Source organism: Arachis hypogaea, chromosome 9 (genome assembly GCF_003086295.3).
Source record: "Arachis hypogaea cultivar Tifrunner chromosome 9, arahy.Tifrunner.gnm2.J5K5, whole genome shotgun sequence".
Lineage (NCBI taxonomy): Eukaryota > Viridiplantae > Streptophyta > Magnoliopsida > Fabales > Fabaceae > Arachis > Arachis hypogaea.
The window spans coordinates 2212506-2235870 of record NC_092044.1 but is presented as its reverse complement, the minus strand read 5'-3'; the positions used below and the strand labels follow the sequence as shown (position 1 = coordinate 2235870).

The 23365-nt window shown below is 28.2% G+C and overlaps 1 protein-coding gene and 3 long non-coding RNA genes across 5 annotated transcripts; 1 reads left to right on the top strand and 3 right to left on the bottom strand.

Annotated features, from left to right (window-relative positions):
* Positions 1 to 6141: 6141 nt before the first annotated feature.
* LOC112712837 (cysteine proteinase inhibitor 1-like) lies at positions 6142 to 9922 on the top strand. Of its 2 annotated transcripts, XM_072202254.1 has the most exons (5): positions 6142 to 6370; positions 7658 to 7782; positions 7900 to 8010; positions 8390 to 9133; positions 9780 to 9922. In XM_072202254.1, the coding sequence occupies exons 2-4, from the start codon at positions 7678 to 7680 to the stop codon at positions 8630 to 8632; spliced, it is 459 nt and encodes a 152-aa protein (XP_072058355.1). In that variant the 5' UTR covers positions 6142 to 6370; positions 7658 to 7677; the 3' UTR covers positions 8633 to 9133; positions 9780 to 9922. The 2 variants fall into 2 exon arrangements, with proteins under 2 accessions (XP_072058355.1, XP_072058354.1); XM_072202253.1 differs by lacking the exon at positions 6142 to 6370 and having other exon boundaries at positions 7306 to 7782.
* Positions 9923 to 13652: 3730 nt separating this feature from the next.
* Positions 13653 to 15206, bottom strand: LOC114924485 (uncharacterized). Its single transcript, XR_003811854.2, has 2 exons — positions 14966 to 15206; positions 13653 to 13968 (listed from the first exon to the last, which is right to left on the bottom strand). It is a non-coding gene; the product is annotated as an uncharacterized lncRNA (long non-coding RNA).
* Positions 15207 to 17088: 1882 nt separating this feature from the next.
* On the bottom strand, positions 17089 to 18581 carry LOC112712836 (uncharacterized). The gene is made up of 2 exons (XR_003157915.3): positions 18220 to 18581; positions 17089 to 17398 (listed from the first exon to the last, which is right to left on the bottom strand). It is a non-coding gene; the product is annotated as an uncharacterized lncRNA (long non-coding RNA).
* Positions 18582 to 21133: 2552 nt separating this feature from the next.
* Positions 21134 to 23096, bottom strand: LOC114924393 (uncharacterized). Its single transcript, XR_003811553.2, has 4 exons — positions 22888 to 23096; positions 22663 to 22718; positions 21547 to 21588; positions 21134 to 21447 (listed from the first exon to the last, which is right to left on the bottom strand). It is a non-coding gene; the product is annotated as an uncharacterized lncRNA (long non-coding RNA).
* Positions 23097 to 23365: the final 269 nt, after the last annotated feature.

The following is a 23365-nucleotide window of genomic DNA, read 5'->3' as shown; positions in this document are numbered from 1 at the left end:
GGTCGATCCCACGGAGATTGCCGGCTTGAAGCAAGCTATGGTTATCTTATTATTCTTAGTCAGGATATTAATAGGGTTCTTAGTTTTAATTGTGAAAAGTGAAAGAGCATGAAAGGAATATTTGTTACGCAGTAATGGAGAATGGGTTGGAGTTTTGGAGAAGCTCTGTCCTTTGAATTTCTGCTTTCCTACTGTCTTCTTCTTCACGCACGCAGGTCTCCTTCCATGGCAAGCTATATGTTGGTGGATCACCGTTGTCAATGGCTACCAGCCGTCCTCTCAGTGAAAAGGGTTCATGTACATGGCTAATCATCTGTTGGTTCTCACTTGTGTTGGAATAGGATCCAGTGATCCTTTTGCGTCTGTCACTACATCCAACGTTCGTGAGTTTGAAGCTCGTCACAGACATCCCTCCCAGATCCTACTCAGAATACCACAGACAAGGTTTAGACTTTCCGGATCTCAGGAATGCTGCCAATTGGTTCTAACTTATACCACGAAGACTCTGGACTCACGGATTGAACGCTCTGTTGTCAGGAGAGGCAGTCAAACTCGTGAGCCAGAAACCCAAGAGATATACGTTCAATCTAAGGTAGAACGGAAGTGGTTGTCAGGCACGCGTTCGTAGATTCAGAATGGTGATGATTATCATGGATCATCACATTCATCATGTTGAAGTACGAACGAATATCATAGAATAGAAACAAGCGAGATTGAATAGAAAACAGAAATACTTGCATTAATTCATTGAGACGCTGCAGAGCTCCTCACCCCCAACCATGGAGTTTAGAGACTCATGCCGTCAAAGGTACAACTTCATATGTAAAAATGTCATGAGGTACAAAATAAATCTCTAAAAGTAGTTCTTATACTCCACTAGTAACCTAGGTTTACAGAAAATGAGTAAACTAAGATAGGTAGTGCAGAAATCTACTCCTGGGGCCCACTTGGTGTGTGCTGGGGCTGAGCATTGAAGCTTTCATGTGCATAGGCTATTCTTGGAGTCAAACGCCAGTTTGTAACCTGTTTTTGGCGTTTAACTCTGGTTTGTAACTTGTTTCTAGCGTTTGACGCCATAATAAGGCAGAAAGCTGGCGTTGAACGCCAGTTTGCATCGTCTAAACTTGGGCAAAGTATAGATTATTATATATTGATGGAAAGCCCTGGATGTCTATTTTCCAACGCCATTGAGAGCGCACCATTTGGATTTCTGTAGCTCCAAAAATTCCACTTCAAGTGCAGGGAGGTCAGAATTCAACAGCATCAGCAGTCCTTTATCAGCCTCTGAATCAGATTTTTGCTCATGTCCCTCAATTTCAGCCAGAAAATACCTGAAATCACAGAAAAACACACAAACTCATAGTAAAGTTCAAAAATGTGATTTTTGCATAAAAACTAATAAAAATATACTAAAAAGTAGCTAGATCCTACTAAAAACTATATTAAAACACCCCCCAAAAAGCGTATAAAATATCCGCTCATCAGTGACCTATACTAAAATTTGAAATTTTAATAATAATAATAATAATAATAATAATAATAATAATAATAATAATAATAATAATTTACTTCTATCATGTTATTAATTTTTTCCACTATATTAAATTATCATAAAAATTATTTTATTAAAATGTTATATATACTTTACTTCTTCTATTAATTTTTTTTAAAATCGTCACGGAGTAAATTTAAGCCATTCTATATATTATATGGTACGAAATGATATTTAATTTCCGTTACTTCAATTCCAAATAAATAACAATTCAAAATTACAATTCTCTCTCGATAGTTAATATATGGCAGAATATTTCCCCATTTGTATTATTATAAAGATAAAGATTTTACTAAAATTTTTCCTACTCAAATTAAACCCAAAAATCACTAATTCAATATACAAATCCTAACCCTAATTTTTAACACAACACACTCCCTTACACACACTCACCAAAAACCTAGCCGCCCTTACCCTTACCTAGCAGTAGAACAAAAGAACAGAAAAGGAAGAAAGAAATGGGGAAGGGAGAAGAGGGAGATCCGAGAGGGGAGAGGGTGTTAGTGGAGGGGGATGAGCTGTCCGCGCTGCCACCATCGCGTCACCGTCATCGAGCCTCATCGCCATCGCGACTGGAGCCGCCGTCGAAGCAGATCCGTAGAGAGAGAAAGTCTGCAGGAAGAGGGAGGCTAGTCGCGTCCAACTGCCGCTGCTGGAAGGAAGCCGCCCCGTCGGCGTTCGCGTCCCATCGCTACCGCATCCTGCTGCATGCACCACCACTGTTCGTCTGCCCCTCTGCCAGACGCCATCGCCGTTTGCGAAGGGAGAAAGAGAGGGAGCTCGCGCTGCTTTCTCATCAAATCCACCGTTCGTCACCGTTTCTGTTGCCGCCATCAGTGCCTTGCAGTCGCCGTCGCTGCTGCTGGGAGCTGCGCCGCCATGATCGAGCTTCTGCCACCGAGTAATGTCATTGCTGCCACTGAGATCCACTGCTGGTAAGGGTTTTAAGTTAGTTTTCGTTTCCTTTGAGTTTTTCGGAGCTTTATCATCACTGCATGTTTGTTACATTTGCCGTCACTGGGGTTTTTGCTCGCTGCTGTCGCTCGAGGTTATTATCGGAGTTGTTGCCAGGTCGATTCAGAATTTTGGTCGCTTCGTTTTGTCATTACAGTAAGTATCTATGTTTCGAAAACCCTTGCGTTAGTATTCTATTATGTTTGGTTATAAACTTTAAAGTTCTGGTAATGTAGGGTTGTGTTCTCAGCGTTGCATGTTGCTTTTAAGTTGCTGTGATTACTGAGAAAGTGATGGGTTGAGCTGTCAGTTGCTGTTGATTTCGGGTTGAGAGAAAAGAGTTCCGTTGACGCGTTTGGTTTATGATTTTGGCTTGTCGAGGTAGAGACTTTTTATAAAAAAACTAATTTAATTATTTTAAAGTGAAATTGTTATAATCTAATATGATGAGCGAAATGTTTTTCTGGTGATTATGTTAGTCTTATGAATTGTCTAATTTGTCTTGGATGAATATGGTTGTTTGTTTGATTGAAATAATGTCTAATTTTGTTAAAATGGAAATTTCTGATTGGTTTAATTTGAAATGATTTCTATATTTAAAAGTATGGATTTGGTTTTATTGGATACTGATTTGGTCTTGAACTTGTTGAAAAGAGTTGAGGATTGGTTTGGTTGAGACCCGAAAAGGGTGACAAAGTCTAAGTTTTAGAGATGTTGTCGAAATTTCTATAAAATCCGAGACTTTGTTTGAAATGTTATTTTAAAAATAATGAATTATGCTTTGAATTGAGTTATTGATAAATGAATTATGTTTGAACTTGCTTTATTAAGAAAATTACTATATTTTAGATGTAATTTATTTAAGAAAAGAATTTTGTTTTCAAGTCAATTTAAAGATGAAAATTCCTATGTTTTGGAATTTGATTTAAGTAAACAGATTTGGAGAAGTTTTAATGGATTTAAAAGAAACTTGAATTTTGATTAACTAATTTCACTTGACGATGTTTTAGAAAAAGTTTGAAGTATCCTCTAAAACTTTGATTTAGCAAAACTAAAATAATTTCCGAACCTTTGAAAACAAATTTAAGAATGACATTGAAATTAGTTTTCGGTTTAAATGATTTGGTTTTGGTTCAAGTAAGTGAATTTTGCAATTGGTTTGGAATATTTGGATATATGACTTAGTTTTATTTTAAACTCTATTTTATTTATTCAAATAAAAAAGCTAAAATTTTAGAGGTTTTCAATGAATTTAAGAAAATGAGGTCGGTTGTTTTTCCTAAAGTATTGAGACTCTGCTGAAGAATTTTATGACGAAATCCTGATTCAAAAAGAATGATTTTGAGTCTTTCAGAAGAGATTTTGAAATTTGGCATGGTTTTAAAATTGTTTGGAAGTTTTGGAAAGATGTTGCGAAAAGTGGCTCAGTTTTGAAAAGAAAAATTGACTTGAGAAAAGTGGTTCTTGGCAAGATGTGAATTGAATACATTTCTTATTTGAAAATAAATGGGCCAAGAATGATTATTGAAATAAGAGTTTGAGCTTGATTGATTGTGGATATTACTGAGATTGTTGATAAGTCGCTTGCACCTGGCAATGATGGTAGTTAATTCCGCTTGTTGAGGTTGCGTCGTCCGCGTAAGAACGGTGGTTAATCCCGCTTACGTGTAGATGTGAAGTCGGAGGCAAAGTATTCCGCTCACATCCTTTTGGATCACATGAGTGTGTCCGGCACTATATCCGTGGGGGGTTCATTCCCGTAGCTATATTCATGATCGAAAGACGACATTCTCATAGGAATGTGTCGAGTTGGCAGTTGAACCGACAATGTGATATAACAGCCAGTAGAACAGACATTCATCATATGCATCTATGTGACATTGTTTGGGTGTGCATATTGTAATTAATTTGCCTATGTAAATAATTATGTTTAACTGCTAATTGCTATGAAATTGTTTAGATTGTGGTGTTTTGGATGCTAATTGAGTTGTTTGAGCCTGAGGCCGTGACTGGTATGTTTGAGGTCTAGTTCTATATAAAGTATCTGACTAATTTATCATAGACTTAATAAACGTATACTTGGAACAAGATGATCATTTATACTGTGTAGGTAACTTCTTTTATGGTTATGGTCTAGTAAAGTATGAAATATCAAACTCTTACAGCATAGACTTAATTGAACTTATACTTGGGACATGTTGGTCATTCATACTGTCTAGGAAAACTTTTAAAATTTTACAAGAACGGAAAAAGGTTTTTGATTTTGAAGAATTAACCAAGTTCTCTTTAAAAAGGATTTCTGGATTTTGAATGTGAATCCTTATTTTTTTTGGAAAGGCACATAAGACGAGCAATGATCACTATACTTTAAAAATAGTTTTATTTTATGTATCTTATTATAATAATTCTGTAACCCTATAGTGAGAACCAGCGATGACGATATTCTCACTCTCCTACAGGTTTTTTCTTTTCAGGATATGGACGACGATATTTTAAAAGAGTTATTTTATTCTCTGTTTATTTGATATTTTTTATTGTCTTGGTTATTATTTTTTTTTCACCTTTATTTTTATAAGAGGGATAGAAATTTGTGATATATATGATTGTAAGTTATATATATATATATATATATATATATATATATATATATGATACATTTTTATATAAATAATTTGATATTCAGTTAATTTCATTTAAGAGTCAAGTGTAGAATATAAATCAATATTATTGAGAAGAGTTTTTTAAGTTTTCACAATATATAAATAATATACGTTAATATTTTAAATTAATAATTAAGAACATACGTGTCGTTTTAATATAATTTTTTTATAATTGGATTAAAATTTTAATATAAATAACGTTTAAATTTTATTTGATATAAAATCAAAGATATAATCTATGAATGTGAAATAATCAATGTTAGAGATATAAATTAAAGTTTTAAATTTTTACAAATAAATGTGTAAATATATTTTCATAAAAATTAAGATATTAATTTATTATATAGTACATCTTTTTTTTTAATTAATATAAATTTTTTTGTTATGTATTTTTATTTATTATTTTCATAAATAAAAAAATATATGAGCTTAATATATCAAATAATTTTTTTTTGGTATGGAAATAATATTTTTTTTATTAAATAACTTTTAGTATAAACATACAAGAACATCTACCTAGTAGTAAAAATCATGAAAATAAACCCAACAATATGTTGAAGGTGCCCAATAAAAATTATAAAGTCAACAGTGATATCACTTTAAAAATTTTATATGTTGATCCTGTTACTAAATTTTTCAATTGACACTTGAAAGTATGTATTTATCAAATCTAATTGCTATATTATAAGACCCATGAATGGTGCTGGCTCCACTACCACCTTCTGCAGACATGATTGTCACACATGGCTATACGCATTGGCTATGTTTTAAGATAATTGATTTTTTGAATTAGTCACGATTGAAATCTAAATATATATTAAAAATAAATTAAATTATATATTTATTTATACATAAATATATTAGTCACTAATTTTAATAATTAATTTTAGTATACGAATAGTATTTTTATATATATTTACTAATCATACAATTATTAGTATAACTTTATTCTAGCATACATTTTGAACTCACGCAAAGTGAATTACATTTCTAAATGTTTAAGCAACGTAGCAACAATGATAATCACGGTACTTGATTATTTAATTTGATTACACCATTTATGTGAAGCCAAACGATAATTTGATAGCATTAGTATACGATTTTGTTTCTCTTTCTTTTACGTGCGTGTGAAAAAAAAAAAAAACGAGAATGACAGAGGAAGAGTTTAAATGCAAATTGGAAACTACATACTCCTATTTTGTTGGTAAGTAATGCTTACTGAATTCATGTATTTTCTAATACACGCATGCATGATTTTCTTTAATTAAAAAACATTTAAAGGACAAAGTGTGTGTGGCAAGTAAATCTTAATTAATTCAGAAGATATGTTGTGAAAAAAAAACATGAGTATTGGATTTTATAATAACAGCAAATTAAATGAGTATTGGAAGCAGTCTACTTTAGTTGAATAAACTGCCCAAACATTCGACAAAATCTCTCATCTACTTCTGCATTTTTATTAATTAGTTACTTCAAATTGTTGGACTATACATGAATAATAATAATATCATGACTTCAGAATTGTAATTAATAATTGAGAAATATATATATATATTATGGTATCGGTATATATGGTATGCCATTGCTTGGTCCAACAGGATTACAGGAGATTAATCTGCCACCACATTTTTATAAGAAACTAACACTAATATTTGCTAATATCAATAAGTGATTAGTTTAACTTTTATGCTCACATTCTATGTTTGCTTGGTTATATACACCGTATCTGCCTATATAGAGAGTAGACCATATTATGATTTGATTCCTCATGTTGTGTGATTATTCCAATTCCAATTCCAATATTCATCACTAGCGATAGCCTCAATAACAAATTTTGATGCAATCTAAGAATTAAATTACACACTTTAAACAAATTTTTTAATAGGCTGTATCGGTTTGGCAGGGTATAATAATTCATATGAGCTATAATACTAAATATTATCATTTTTTATTAGTAATAATATATATATAAAAGTATTTTGTATATAATAAATATATATTTATATTTATATTTATCAAAATTTTATATACATAAATTAATATAATTTGTACCTATATTTTTTAGAATTTATACATATAAATTAATAAAATTTATTTATTAAAAAATTTAATATTTATATTGATCAAATAATAATAAAAAATATTAAAAATTGATATTCTCAAAAAAGTTTCTCTAATTGATATTTCAACCAACTAACAAAATTTGGAGATTAATTATATCAGTTATGGAATTGAAAATTGATGAATGATGAGTCACCATCATTCACCACCACCAGTACTTAAATTTTCATATTATTTTGTGGAAGCTAAGATCCTAAAAATAATGTTATACCTAATTCAGATGAAAGGCTACCTGAAAAGTAGTTCTTTTCTAATAGTCCTCTGCCTTCTCTTCTCCGATTCACATGTGTGATTTTGTGCATCACCGAATTGAAATTCCGTGTGCTTCTCTCCTGTTTCGTTATTATTTATTGATTGATTCTGAAATCAGGTTGATAATTAGAGAGAGATATGAATTCTGCCCGAGATAAAAGAGGTAGGAATAGTGTGGATGGTATACCGAATATACCGGTGATTACTCGTGAACAACTTCGTGATTATTTTCGACGCCCCCAGGTGCTTTTAAATTCACCACACGCTTTATTTTTTTTTTTTTCTCTGTGTTCTGTTTTATGTTTTTTTATATAATCTCATAATTTAACTCTTTAGTTTTTTTTTTTTTTTTGTTTACAGTCATTTCCAATAGTTGGCGGATCTCCACCCTTTCTGATTTGTGATGAGGGTAATAAGCAACGTATGACTGATTTGGCTAAGCGATGCTTGCAAGTCTACAATGACCAAAATGTTGTGTCTATGATGGTTTTTGTTTTATTGAATTTTATTTATGTCTATAATCTCATTCACTAATGAAAGTACGAAGAGTCAATGAAATATTTATACAATGTGTATAATGAAGGTTTATGGAATATTAGAGATATAATCATTAATGTTATATTTTTTCATTAACCAAAACTTTTGGGATGAGTGGTATCATGACATGGTATTAGAGCGCTAGATTCGAAAGATCGAAAAGATATTTATTATCCCTAGTACTCGGATAGTTATTCTAGATAGTACGAAGGATGTTCATTTTGTAACTTAATAGGCCATTATACACATTGTACAAATAGTCCATTGTATTTCTAACGGGATGCTTATTTTTATTGTTGTTATTACTATGTAGGAGAAGAGGTTCGAGTTTCTTAAGCTTCTCAATGTTGAGAGGCAGTGTGTTGCTGGCTCTAAGTTTTACATTACTTTTACTGCACGCTCTGCTGATAATGCATTTGAAATCTTTTGTGGCCACGTATGGCACAAAATCGATGATACCATCCAAGTCACTCGGATTGCTACTAAGCAACTATCAATACTGTTCATACCCTGGCCCAATATAAAGGCCCAGGTCCAACTAAAAGGTCTAATCTAAAGGATTAGAGCCTAGCTAAGTACCGGCTTTCACATAAGAAGTCGGTATCAACCACGACTTGGTCAGAAGAGGTCGGATGCGAGATTAGCTGGCAGATAAACACTCATTCAAATGAGTAACCGCCCCTAAAATCTCTCTAACCGTCTCATAAAGCCATATCTTAACCTCCCCAAGATAATAGGGACGGTTACCACCCTAAAGATATGGCACTACACCAACGGTGGTTATTGGCTCGCCTCTATAAATACCCTGACACCCCTTCAGGTATCTCTAAGCCCAATACTCTCTAGACCTGCTTACACCCTTGCTAACTTAGGCATCGGAGTGTCTTTGCAGGTACCACCCCCCATTCACACGCGAGCACAAGTCGGACGGAGCCTCCCGAGCTGCGTGCCTACCCAGAGTTCTCATCCATCGTACACTTGGGCCGCCAAACGCCATCCGTTGTACTAATCTCCGGTTACCTACCGTAACAAATACCATCATTTATCCATATTTAAGGTGTGTCTTGGTATTTTAATTTGTTTAATTTTCCATTTATTCTCACCAACACACCTACACACAAATAAAATAATTTTAAATAAAATATATAGAGAACAAAACAACGAAATAATAATAATAAATAAATAAAAGAGAATTGAGGTTCCTATCTATTGTATTGAAATTAGTTATTAAGTCCTCTATATTTGAAGTTAACTACCACCCTACCTCTTTTCCTTTTTTTTTTATAATTTCATTTTATTTTTTATGCTGTTTATCTCATTATAATTTTCATTTTCAACATAGAAATCCAAGCTTTCAACTTTCAAGTACTTTTCCATTTGTGTGTGTATATATTACTGCAAAACATAGAAAGACAATTTGAAAAGCTGATAATTTATTTTCTAGCTGCAAAGCAAGTTATGAAAATGAAATTTGAAGGAGTTGAATGAATGGCGTATAAACCTTCAAATAGAAGAACAAGTAAAAAAAGGGTTATCATGGTCAACTTAGACATGTATCCAATATATATGTTATTTAAAATGATATAGTTGATTTGGTGATTGTTCTTTTATACACATATATAATTGATTTTATATAATGTTATTTTTATCAATTTAACAGTTGAATTTTAATTATTTATTATATATTTTTTTATGGTAAGCAGGGACGGATCTAGGCATCGGAGGAGGGGCACTTTTCCCAACTAGGTTAAAAAAAAAAATAAAAATAATTTTATATAAATTAATATATTTGTTTTAATGTAATTTATTTTTGTCCCACAAAAATTTATAAACTTTTATTTTGAGATTCATGTTTAAAATAATTCTTTTATTAAATTTAACATATAATAATATTTATTTTGTTAAATTTGATTTAATATCAAAATTAAAAATAAGTAAATAAATTAACTCAATAAAAAAATTAATAAACAGTAATAATATAATTTTTTAAATCCAATAAACTCGTTAATTACCAAACTAAATCTTTGTTTTTTAAATATAAGTAAATTATCAGTATTTTTTTGTTTTAAAAAAATAGTTGAGATAAAAAAATAGTATTTATCTATTAATTAATATCTTTTACTTTAAAATGATATAATATTTTTTAATTTTATCTTTTAAATAATCTTGTTTATAATAACTATTTTAGATTAAAAAGTATCTTATGCACAAATATTATAAAAAAATAAATTTCTTAATTCAATGTGAGGTAATTAATATTTGAAAATTTTAATGAGTGGTACAACAATTGTTTAAAAGCATGAAAGTTAATTTTGATATATTAAAATATGTATTTTTTTATATATTTATTTGATTATATTTATTCTTTTAGATAATTATTTACGTGATGAATGTAAAAGATATTTTTAAATTACAATACATAATTAAATAGATGTATAAATTTTTCAATCTAACAATATATCGAAATTAAATTAAAAATATATAAAAATTTAATTATTTCAAAAAGAAAGAGAGAAAAATAATTGTAAATTAAATTTTTATTATTTGATATAAACATATTTTTTATATATAGGTTTATTTTTTTATAGTATTTATATATAATTATAGTTTTAAATTATAAATGCTAGTTTATTAATAGGTATTAACATGTCAATTGATTCAGTCTTTTGTTATTAAATATATATAAAAATACATAAAAATAAAATTAATTACGAGGATAAATTATTTATAATTTAATTAAAATATTTTAATTTTAAATTTCAGAAATAAAAACATATTTTTTATAAATTATATATAATAAATAGTATTTTAAGAATAAATAATTCTTTTTAAATTTTATATCTTTATTATATTTTTAATATAATTAATAATGTTCAATAAATTTTATTTTAAAATATATATTTTTATTTTTACTCTTAAAATTTTTTAGATCCGTTACTAATGGTAAGAGTACATTTCTGTTTTAGAACTACTATACATAAGTGGTAGAAATTCAAAGAGTCACTTCATTCTATGTTTTAATGGTCTCATGCATGTGAGTCCTATGGTTATTAAACACTAATTTTATTATACATATTAACTAACCCCTGTTCAGTTAATAATCCTCTGTTATTAACTTGTCATTATTATATTCTCAGAAGTCAATAGTTAAGTGTAATAGCATATAGCTAATAAAACTTGGTATTCACAAAGGGTACATAAATGTTGGTATTCATGAAAAGTTAACGATGGTACGTATTGCTCTCGTTATAATATTTTAATATCAATGACAATGGCTGGCCAATACACTTTATCATCCATGCTATGATAATAATATTACATGAATATTATTCTTTTCTTAATATCTTCATTTTGAATAATTGGACTATATGGTCACTTCAGGTTAGACATAAAAGAATAAAGTATTATTTTATTTTAAACGTTTGAAATAAATATCAATATTATTTTTGTTAAAGATATAGTTATGCCTCTCTTATATTAGTATTATTCCATTTTTATTGTAGAACATGTTTCTCAATTTGGTCACTAACACTAAAATGGTAAGGATTTCAAAATCGCTAAATATATTATGACAGTTTAAAATAGTAATTAAATATAAAAAATGTAACTTCAATTAAAAAGTTAGTTACAATTTTAAACCATCGTTAAATATATTGTGATGGATTAAATCAATTATTAAATATAAAAAAAATTGTCACAAAAATTAATAATTTAGGGACAATTTCATACCGAATGTTATAAATTAGTTCATTTTTTACTTCTAAAATATTTACAAATAATTTAATGACGCTCTTTATTAACGGTGGTTTAAAACTGTCACTATATTGCCTAACGATGCTAAAATTGGTGATGCTTTTTTAGCTGTCTTGAAAAAAATTTTAACCATCACTACACAGTTAAAAAAAGGTTTAATTACTCTGTTGGTTCCTATAGTTTCGTGAAATTTTCAATTAGGTCTCTATACTTTTTTTTCTTTTTAATTGGGTCCCTGCACTAATTTTTTTTTCAATTAAGTCCCTCTTAGTAGTAATTGGCTTAATTTTATAGGGACCCAACTAAAAAAAAGAATTGGTATAGGGACCTAAATAAAAGGAAAAAAAGTGTAAGGACCCAATTAAAAAAAAATTAATGCAAGGACTCAATTAAAAGGAAAAAAAGTATAAGGACCTAATTGAACATTTCGCGAAACTATAGGGACCAACAGAGTAATTATCACAAAAATACTGTTTTATTGTAATGACTTATACTAAAATCTGAAATTTTTTAATAATAATAATAATATTTATTTACTTCTATTATGTTATTAATTTTTCCCACTATATTAAATTATCATAAAAATTATTTTATTATAATGTTATATATATACTTTACATCTTCTATTAATTTTTTTTTAATTCGTCACGGAGTAATTTAAGTCATTCTATTATGTGGTACGAAATGTTATTTAATTTCCATTACTTCAATTTCAAATAAATAACAATTCAAAATTACAATTCTCTCTCAATAGTTAATATATGAGCAGAATGTTTTGCTAAATTCACCTTACTTTTTGTTTAGAATGAAATTTTTATTATGCAAAATTAAATTTAGTATTTAGGATGGATATATAATATTTGTGTAGATATCACACAAGACTATATACACATATACATATTGGACTGACTCATTTTATTGCGTTCCCACATCTATATATAGATAGAGATATTTTCTTTACAAACACATCCTGAAAATAATATAAAATATCTATCCTGAAAACCCCTCTTTAGCTAATATATAATTTTAAAATATATATATTAAAATTATTATTAAATAAAAATTTAAATTTATATATATATATATATAATAAATATGTTGAGAACTTAAATTTTATTTATATAATTTCTAATTTTTTAAATTTATAATTTTAATATACTCTAAAAAAGTGTATTAGCTAAATTCTTATTAATTAACACTGAGAAAAAATAAAAGCATATATAAGATAAATAAAAAAATCTATATAAAATTCAAACAAACTCAAAAAAAGTTTGTACTTGAGAAAAAATGTTGAAATATAATTATTTATGTTACCTCTTTTTATAAACTTAAATTTTTAGAATGAATAGTTTTATGACAATAGTATTTATCATTTTTTCGTCTTATTTGGATTCTAAAGATCATCTAACATGACCAAATTCATATATTGAATAATTTAATTAATCTCATTTGACTATAATAAACATCCTGAATTCTAAACTTGTCTCTCTATTGAGAATCGATTTGCAACTTGTTATTGTGTTTGTCAGCATGTTAGGTGGCTGCAATCAGATTTCTAGGAGCTCCATTTGATTTTGGTCACATAGGACAACAATCTCAGTAACATGCAAGAATTAATTTGTGTCACAAATCAAAATTTGATTCGAATTAGATTAATTAAAATTTTGGGAGTCATTTTAAAATGGGATAATGTTATAGTGACAAAAAGATAGTCATAACTTATTTTATTTAATATTTATTAATTATTATAATAATTAATAAATACTAAGTATAAGGCAAAAAGTTCTGACTGTTTTTTATTAATAATTTTTTGTTACTAAATATTTCTATTAAAATGCAATGCAAACTTTATTGATCATTTTAGGTTTTTATTCTTGAAAGCACATACCCAAATATTTGGGACCCTAAATTATGGTTCTTAAGTTCTTATTACACAATAGAGGCCCAAGTATTAGCATTTGTGTATGCAAACACAATGGGGATGTACACAATATCCAAATGTTCCAGGCCTTGGATGAAGTTGTTTACATATATTTTTACAAATATCAGAGTCAATATCAGCGTTCTCGCAAAAATAATTTGCCCAATGTTGCTTACATTTTTCACCTTCAGCCACTTGAATTGTCACCAATAAAAAAACTGTAAATAAATAAATAAAAAGTTTCATCATTTAGAATACAATATTAGGTTTTCCCAAAGATCAGAGATAACCATAAGAACAAAAATTTATATACAATAATAACCCAAAATAGGTTTTCATTTTTCTTTTGTTCAGTAGTCGCTGGATATTAAAAAATAATTAGTATAGAGATTCTTAATCATGATGAAAATTTTCTGACACATTTGTTAAATAGTCTTGTGGTATCTTGTGTGTTTATTATTATAAAACTATTTATTTTAAAATTTAAGTTAATAAGTAAATGTATATTATTTTAGAAACTCTTTTATTTGCCTAAAACCTCATCATCACTAAATAATTCAGGTAGGGACATGGAAAAATGGATTTAATGAAGGACCTACCTTTTTTATTGTTTATATTCTACAACACAAGAATTTAATTTTGATGTACTATTAGTGTCAGTGTAAAGTAACTTTATATGTGCGTTCAATTGTGTAACGTTACACCATAAAAAATAACTACTATTTTTATTGATTGTATGAATGATCATTTAAAAGGATGGATGTGATTGCACGGTTGTGTAAAATATTTTACACTGTCAGTGCATCAAAATTAAACTCATAACACAATAATAAAAATAAGGTTTAATTACTCTGTTGGTTCTTATAGTTCCGTAAAATTTTCAATTAGGTCCCTATAGTTTTTTTCTTTTTAATAAGTCCTTACACTAATTTTTTTTCTTCAATTAAGTCCTTTTTAGTAGTAATTGACTTAATTTTATAGGGACCCAACTAAAAAAAAAGAATTGGTATAGAGACCTAAATAAAACAAAAAAAAGTAGTGTAGGGACCTAATTAAAAAAATTTTGGTGCAATGACTCAATTAAAAAGAAAAAAAGTATAGAAACCTAATTGAGAATTTCGCGAAACTATAGGGATCAACAGAGTAATTAAACCTAAAAATAATAAGAAAGATATTAAATATATATGAGATCGAAAGAAATAGTGATATATAAACCTGAGGCAAGAAGTATAATTGAAAAAAGGTTTGCTATGGTTATTAACTTAGCCATGCATCTATTGAACACGATGATAATAACTCTTGATATAACTATATCTTTTAATTTCTATATATGTGCAACTTCTTCAAGAGAAAGAGGATGTGTATATATAGGTGGAAATTCATTTTTATGTAACAAAAAATATAGTGGGTGATGAGAATGAAGGAATAGGTGGAAATTCAATTTTAGAATGAAAAAAAAAAACATACTCATTTTAATTTTCCCTAAAAACACGTACACTATTTAAAAGGGGAGCACATAATAGAGAGAAAAATTATATTTTGGAATTTACTTTTTATAATATTACTACTAGAAATAAGATATTATATGTATAAAAATAAAATTTTATCCAAGATACAAGTGATAGAGATTATTAGTAATTTTAAAAAAAGGAGGAGGAATAAAGAAATGAATTAAGGAAGAAAAGGAAAGTATAAACATATATAATAAAATATCCGGGAATATATATATATATATATATATATATATATATATATATATATATATATATATATATATATAGCACATAATATCGTTGAAAGGTTAATGAGATTAAAGGTAAATATGTATCACTGAACACTAATGAAAAGTCAAGGAAAGTTTATATATATAATGTTTTTGAAATGTCAAATGATAATACATATATATCACTTAATATTTATGAACAGTTCATGAAAGTTTAATATATTCTTTATAGTTATTAAATGCATAAGATTGTAAAAAAAAGCATTCTATAAATGTTTCTTCCAAAATTATTCTTCTATTAATTATTCTTCTGTTAATGTAATTGTATGTGTCCACAATAAAACACATGGCATATGATAAAGGTAATCTAGGAAGAAAAATTAGTTTGCTTTTCCGCACCATTATTTAAAAATTTAAAAAGTAAATTACATATGAGCCAAAGTTTAGGAAGTAATTTTTATTTTCGTAGTTGATATTTAGGATAAATTTTTGGTCAATGAATTACAAATTTACAACCCACCTCCTATCTATTAGATAAAAGGTAAGAACCTTTTGCTCTGAATTTCATAAAAAATCAATCATATTCCGCAATTAAACAGCATGAATGATTGGAAAATTTATTAGTATAGGTTGTGTTTGGCCTTGAGAATAATACAAAATATGATACTCAGAATAAGATATAAAAAATATAACATAAAATTTAATATTTTTATATTTTATTTAATAATAAATTAAAATAAATTATAAAAATTTAATTTATTTTTAATTTTTATACTAAAGTTAAAAAATAAAAAATAAAATTATAAAAATTTGATAAAAATAATAATAAAAATAAAAAATAAATTATTTTTTATTAATATTTATGTATTTTTTTTATTAAAAATAATATAAAATATATTAATTTAATATTTTTAAATATATTATTTTTATTTATATTTTATTTATCAAATATAATTTTATATTTTTATATTTCTATCTTAATGTTTTGTGTCTGTAAATAAACACAACTTATCATATAAAAAAAAGACATTAATATATATTTAAACTTGTTAATAGTAAAAAAAAGTCAATTATTTGAAAAGGACAATTATGTTTTTTTTTTATTAAAATATTTGTATCCAAAATATAGGTCCAAGACACTTTTGGTCCAATATAAAATATTATTGAAAAGCGATCCGCTAAGACCAATAAAGATGTTTTAAGTATTGACACTAAATTATCATATCCAAAACCCTCTACTTCTTTATAGATAGCCACTAAGTTATCATAACTCTAATTCTTGTAGATAGTGCATTCCTAGAGTCCGATGCTGCGATCTAATTAATTTGGGTTGATATAGTAATTAATTTATTAATTTATTTAAATAAATATTAGTGCATTACTAATTTATTAATTTACTAATTTGATCTAGTAATTAATTTATTAATTTAGATTAGTCTAGTAATTAATTTGTTCAAATTCCATAGCCGAACCAATTATAAAACGGACTAATCAAACCTATTTATCCAATTCAACTAGCTAGTTTATTTTTGTGCTCCTATTGGATTCAATCAGTCAATAAATAAATTTGCTCAAATCAGAATAATAATATCTAATCTCGAAATATAGATGGCAATTAAGTATATAACAATATTCATTAATTGCTTTATTTGGATAAAATTTGAGTACAAATGCATACGAAAAATGAAAATGACTTAAATGTCTATTATTCATATATAATTAATAGGTGCTTTAAGCAAACCCTAATCAACAATTGTAGGAGCAATAACAATGGGGATAAGCGCAATATCCAACTGTTTCAATCCCTGCGTGAAGATGTTCACATATCGATTGACACAAGTCAACTCTCTCACACAAATAATTAGACAAAGTCTCGTGACATTGTCGACCTTCACCCACTTCAATTGTCACCGCAAACACAAAAACTGTAAACAAAACAACACACTTTCATTCATGTACGTAAATCATTCAATTTTTCTAAAGATATAGTAATTATTCAATTATAGTAACACTTTTTACGTATGGCTAAATTAATGTCACAATCTATTTACAACATTATTCGCTATTTTTTTTTCAAATTTAAAAACATTTTCAAATAATAAAAAATATTAGTTTAATTTTGATAACATATTTTAAGTGGTGGAAATTCAAATGCAGTCAATTTCAGGTAAAGTTAATAATTCAAAGCCGTTAATTATATGAAAATTTAGTCAAATCAGTTAAATTATTTAAGAAAAAGTATAGGGTACCAATATACTATCTGTCAACTTATTGCTAACAATAATTAATATTAAAAACACCTCTACTAAAAGACACATATATAAAAAAATATATTCAAGAAACATATTCATAAAGATAGTTTCATTAGACACAGCCATAAAAAATATATTTTCATTAGAACATCCACAAAAATATTTTCATTAAACACAGTAATAAAAGTTGGCAGAAGTTGATAAAATCCTTGTTAATTATATAGCGAAATTGATTATTTAATTGCTCTCAATTATCAACCTCACATGAAATTGACTGCATTTGAGTTTTCATCATTTTAAGTATGGTCAAAGATGTATAATCACTATAAGTCTATAACGAGACGCATTTGTTAGTGGAGCTCCTTAGGGTCCATTATTGACTGATGTAATTAATAACTTGTCTAACAATTTTCATAAATAAGGAGTTAAAATTAAAATATGAAAGCAATATTAATAAATGAAAATAGAAAAGAATGAAGAAATGATATATAAACCTGAAACCAGAAGAACACATGAAAACAAGTTTGCCATGGACTTAGCCATCTATTGAACACGATGACAATTAACTTTTAGTTATACCAATATATATATATTTTCTGAATTCAACTCTGGAGATAGAGGGTGTATATATAGATGGAAATTAATTTCATTACGTGCTAGGAAAAAAAATTAAATTGAATAATAAAAAGGATAATCTTTTTACGCGTAAAGTTGCATAATTTAAATAAATATATGCACTCAACTCAATCAAGGTTACACGCAACTTTAAAAAAAAAAAGTCTTGTATATTCTTCAATCTTCATGCATGTGAGGTCTAAAGGTTAAAGACTTCCTCACTTTATCTTTATTATTATATTATATGAAGGTGGATTATTAAGTTTAACATAGTTATGACAATTGAACTGATAAAATTTTGTATTTTCATATAGGTATTTAAGGTAATCGCTTGGTGTTTATGAAAAGAACATTTTGCTCTTTCTACAATGAATGGTTTATTACTTTATTTTTTAGACGTGAATGTTGACTTAATTCTTAAGAACTTAAGATACAATTTTTTTATTATATTTATGTAAACATTTATATATTTTAATTCTAATCGAGTTACTAGCATTTGAATTTTGTCATAAGCAACTTTACTAATCCTATCCAACCCGACTAATATGCCACAAATGTGGTGTGTCTTCTAAGAACTTTAGTTTTTGAAAGATGACTCATTTTTTAAATTAGTTTCTAAAAAATTTTTTTAATTAAATTTATTTTTTAAGTAGTATTTAAATGTACTATAGAGATAAAGACAAAAGACAATACTACATTTTGTAATATGTTTGGTTTAAGAAACAACAGCAAAATACACATTTTTGTACATGTCTTTTAGGTAGTGTTTGTTTTAAGGTATTGAGGCAGAGATTGAAAGACTGAGACTCAGTGTCATGTTTGTTGGCTCAGAGACAGATACTAAAATTTGTCTTTATCTTTAAAATTTCAGTATTTCAGTACCTCCAAAAAATGAGGACACAGGGGACTAAAATTTTTAGAGACGAAGACTGAAACTTTAATAATATTTTTATCTAAAATACATTTATTTCAATTAATTAATTCCAATTTTACCTTTTGTACAAATTAAATTAGAGTTTCATTCTTGTTTTAATTTATGTCTCCCACTTTGCACCAAATAGAATACTGAGATTTATTTCTGTCTTTGTCTCTCACTCTCTGTTTTTTAGTCTCTGTCTCTCCACCAAACGCTACCTTAGTAAAATTTCTATATCAGTCTCCACTTAGGACATATGAAGACTATTTTAGTGATTTTTTCCTTCTTTACTCCTAATATATTTTGCAAATAACAGAGCTTGTTCTTCCTTTATCAAAACCCTAACTTTATCTTCTTCTTTATTCTGCAGCTGCGCAACCAGCAAAGAAGAAGAAAAACTCGTCTAATCTGGTGGCTAGTGCCATTTCTTCTTATTCATCTTCCTCTTCTTTTTCTTCTTCTTTGTTTCATTTCTAACCCTTTTTATTTCTTTTTTTTTAATCCTTTCTAAGGTGAAACTTCTAATTAAATATTTTAGTTTTAAAAGAAATTAAAAGAGTATATATTGTTTTTTTTGTTATGTATTTAGTAAATTATATCTATCTTTTCAAATACAAAATAAAGACATCTGACAAGTTTTTGTCCACTGCTTTTAAACATAATACAGAAACATAAAAATATTAGAAACTGTCTCTATTTCTCTGTCTTCATATCCTTATCGTCTCTATATTTTTGTCTTAGGTACAACATCTAAACATAATCTTAAAGATTTTAAGTTAGTCATTTTAGTCCTTCTATTGCTTCCATTACTAATGACATCAAAATTTGTTGATATGACATATTAAGGGACACCACAACACACAGCTAGTAGTCCTAATTAGCAGCTAACATAATACAATTATAAAATTAGATCAAATCAACCCCAAATTGAAAATTTTCAATGCCTCAAGTTCTTCTTTCAATTAGGTTTTGATTTAATCTAATTTCATAAACTTATCATGCTAATAGTCAATTAAGATTCTTATGTGTGTGTTTTAGTATCACTTAACATGAGACGTTAACAAATGTTGACACTGTCAACAAAGAAAATGACAGAAGGACTAACGCAATTAATTTAAAAGTTTTAAAAGACGAATTTAGTTAAAAAAAATTTGTAGAGACTAATTTGGAGAACGAATTTGATCATTTATTTAAGGTACAGGACTAGCATTATGTTTATTATAAAAAACGGATTGGTTTAAGCGATTGAATAGTTCTTAAAAATACGCCCCTTATATTTACTAATATTAATGGTGTACCTTAACCTAACCAAATATTAAAACCTTATATTAGAAAAGCCAAATGTGAAGAAAACTTGTAAAACTCTCTGAAACTATTTGCCCCGCCTTCAGAAAGTGTCCACCTCCAATATTGCTCGCGTCTATATCATGGCTCAAATTAATTGTTTATGCCTTGTTATTTCAGATCTCTATACTGAGTAGACTTTTAGGATGAAGCCTAATTTGGTCTAGCAACGAGCCAATAACCTTGGAATCATGACATGGTTTGGTTGTTTACAGCACTGGATAAAACTTAACAGATGTGATCATGCAGATAGACTCCAATTAACATAGCACTCAAGATTCAAAGATGATAATACAGAAACAGATAGAAACATAACAGTCTTTGCATCTTTATTTGGAGTTGGTGTAACAGACAAACAAACACATTTTCGTGCTCAACATGAATCTTATTAACAATCTTATTTTAGTTTTTAATTCATATTATTAACCAATTAACAGTCAGAAAAAAAGTAAAACAATATTATTTTTCAGTTGAGGCACAGTTAAACCATTAACTTGGGCAGCACAATATCTAACTACAGTACTAAGTTTGTGTGTATGAAATCCAAGAAAAGGAAAAGATGGAATTATCAGCTGTCAGGACCCAAGAAGGGCACACAGTAGAAATACAAATCAGTAACTTATTGGGAGTACATCATGACATGCCTAGGTTCATTACCAACACTAACAACAAAAGTAGGTCACAATAAGAGATGTGCTCATAATAATTGTAATTACAGAGCTTAATGATGGAAGTATACTAATTTAAGTTTCATGGCTGAGAGCCCTCATTTCTTTCCACTCTTCTTGAGCCCAGAACCTCCAAATGAACCTTTCTGTTGCGCCTTGGCTTTCAATTCCTTTAGCGCCTGTTTAAGGGATGGAACAGGGTTAAGCATAAACAGGATTACCGTCCTAACAGAACAACTGAATGCAGCATGATACTAAATTAAAGTAAAATATCTAACCTTCTCCTCTTCTTTTTTCTTTTGGATGTTGGCCATGTCAACCTACAAAATAACAGAAATCAATTGTGTAAGATCACAAGCAGATTGAGAAGTTTAAAAAAGATAAATAACATTTGCATTAATTTGTGCAAGGCCTTGATTGCCTATCATACTTCAAGCATCATAAACTATGAAGCCAAAGATAAATAATTCATTGTGAATGAAACCAAGGAGCAAGGTTTCAACAGCGCAGTCCTATGCATAACTAAATTTAGAACCACCCAACAAGTAAAACCCACTTCCATTTGTAGACAGTGCCATATTCATATACGAGCAACTGACCAGACAGAAGACTGGTTAAAGGAAAAAGAAGCTAACATGGTCATCATAATCGTAATCATCATGGGCAGACAGATCAAGGACACTTGCATAACAAGAGAGGAAAATGTTTCTTGAACATCTATATCATCACAGCGCTGTGCCAACACCTATGTCATTGCCTTAAGCTATGGTCTGAGCACTACTTCAACATTCAACCCTAGTTTTTCACCTTTGATCACGTAGGGTTCCCAATGACACACTCTTGGATATTCATATAAGATATAACATAAAGAAAGAGCATCTTTTAACATAAAACATTGCCTTAGCTAAAAATAACCCCAAAGATTGAGCATGCTCGAGTCCAACCAACATCAAGAAATCATGAACTCCATTTTCCCTCTACTATGTCTAGGCCAGGAGATATAGAATGTAATATTTGTGAAGCCAACCAGAGACAGAAATCTTCTTACACCACACAAATAAGGTGATTTATAGGAGGCACCCAAAGTTCCAATCTTATTATATTAGTTCTAAACGAACACATTCCTATCTAGTTCTTGATTTTCAACTTAGTTCATCATCAAATAGCTAAAATCCACAAGAATGTAAATATGAATAACCTATCCAAGGTTACATATTAGAAACAATCAATAATCCAAAAGTACAAACCCTAAAGGCCCTTTGACCTTAGACTAATTACTAACTATAAGAACCAAAAGCCCATCAACCTTGGAAATTTTGTTTAAAAACAACAACAATCAAAATATGATAAAGAAAAAGATTATTCCCAAAGAAAAGGGGTAATTATAGAAATACCTCATCGTAGTCTTTCTTGTCAGACTTAGGTTTCTTCAAAGGCTTAGCCTTTCCACCTAAAATCCACACCAAAACATAAGAGAGAGAAATTAAGAATCAATCAATAAATTAGCCAATGAATTAATCAGATGAATTGTGAAATCAACATGAATAATGGTTAATTAACAGATCTAAAGAGGAAAGAAAGAAATCAAGAAGGAAGGAAGAAGAATGATTGATTGATACCTTGCTTGGTCGACATGGTTGAGATGCAAAAGGGGGATTAGGGTTGGGTCCGAATCGCAAAACCAAAGAACGTTGATGGCGCACGACACGAGACAAGGTTATACCCTCAGCGCTTCACGCTTTTTATTTACGCTTCTATTTTGCTATTTATAGGAGTCACATAACACAACCACTAGATCCTCTTTCCATAATTCTATTTCTATCTATCTAAATTAATTAATTCTTAACCATCATTTTATAATTTTTCCTATGGAATTTTAATTTTTATCTTTTTAAGTATTAATATAATTTATTCAGAAACCAAATATTTTTTATAAATTCTAAATTAAGAAAAAGAAGAGAATTCTCAGAAATTAAAAAAGAAAAATTGACTAATGTTAACTAACTAAAAGTTCATTTTTATACTCTTTTTTAATTAATTGTATATTTAGATTTTTTATTGAAAAATAAAAATATATTAATTGTAAAGAAATTACTG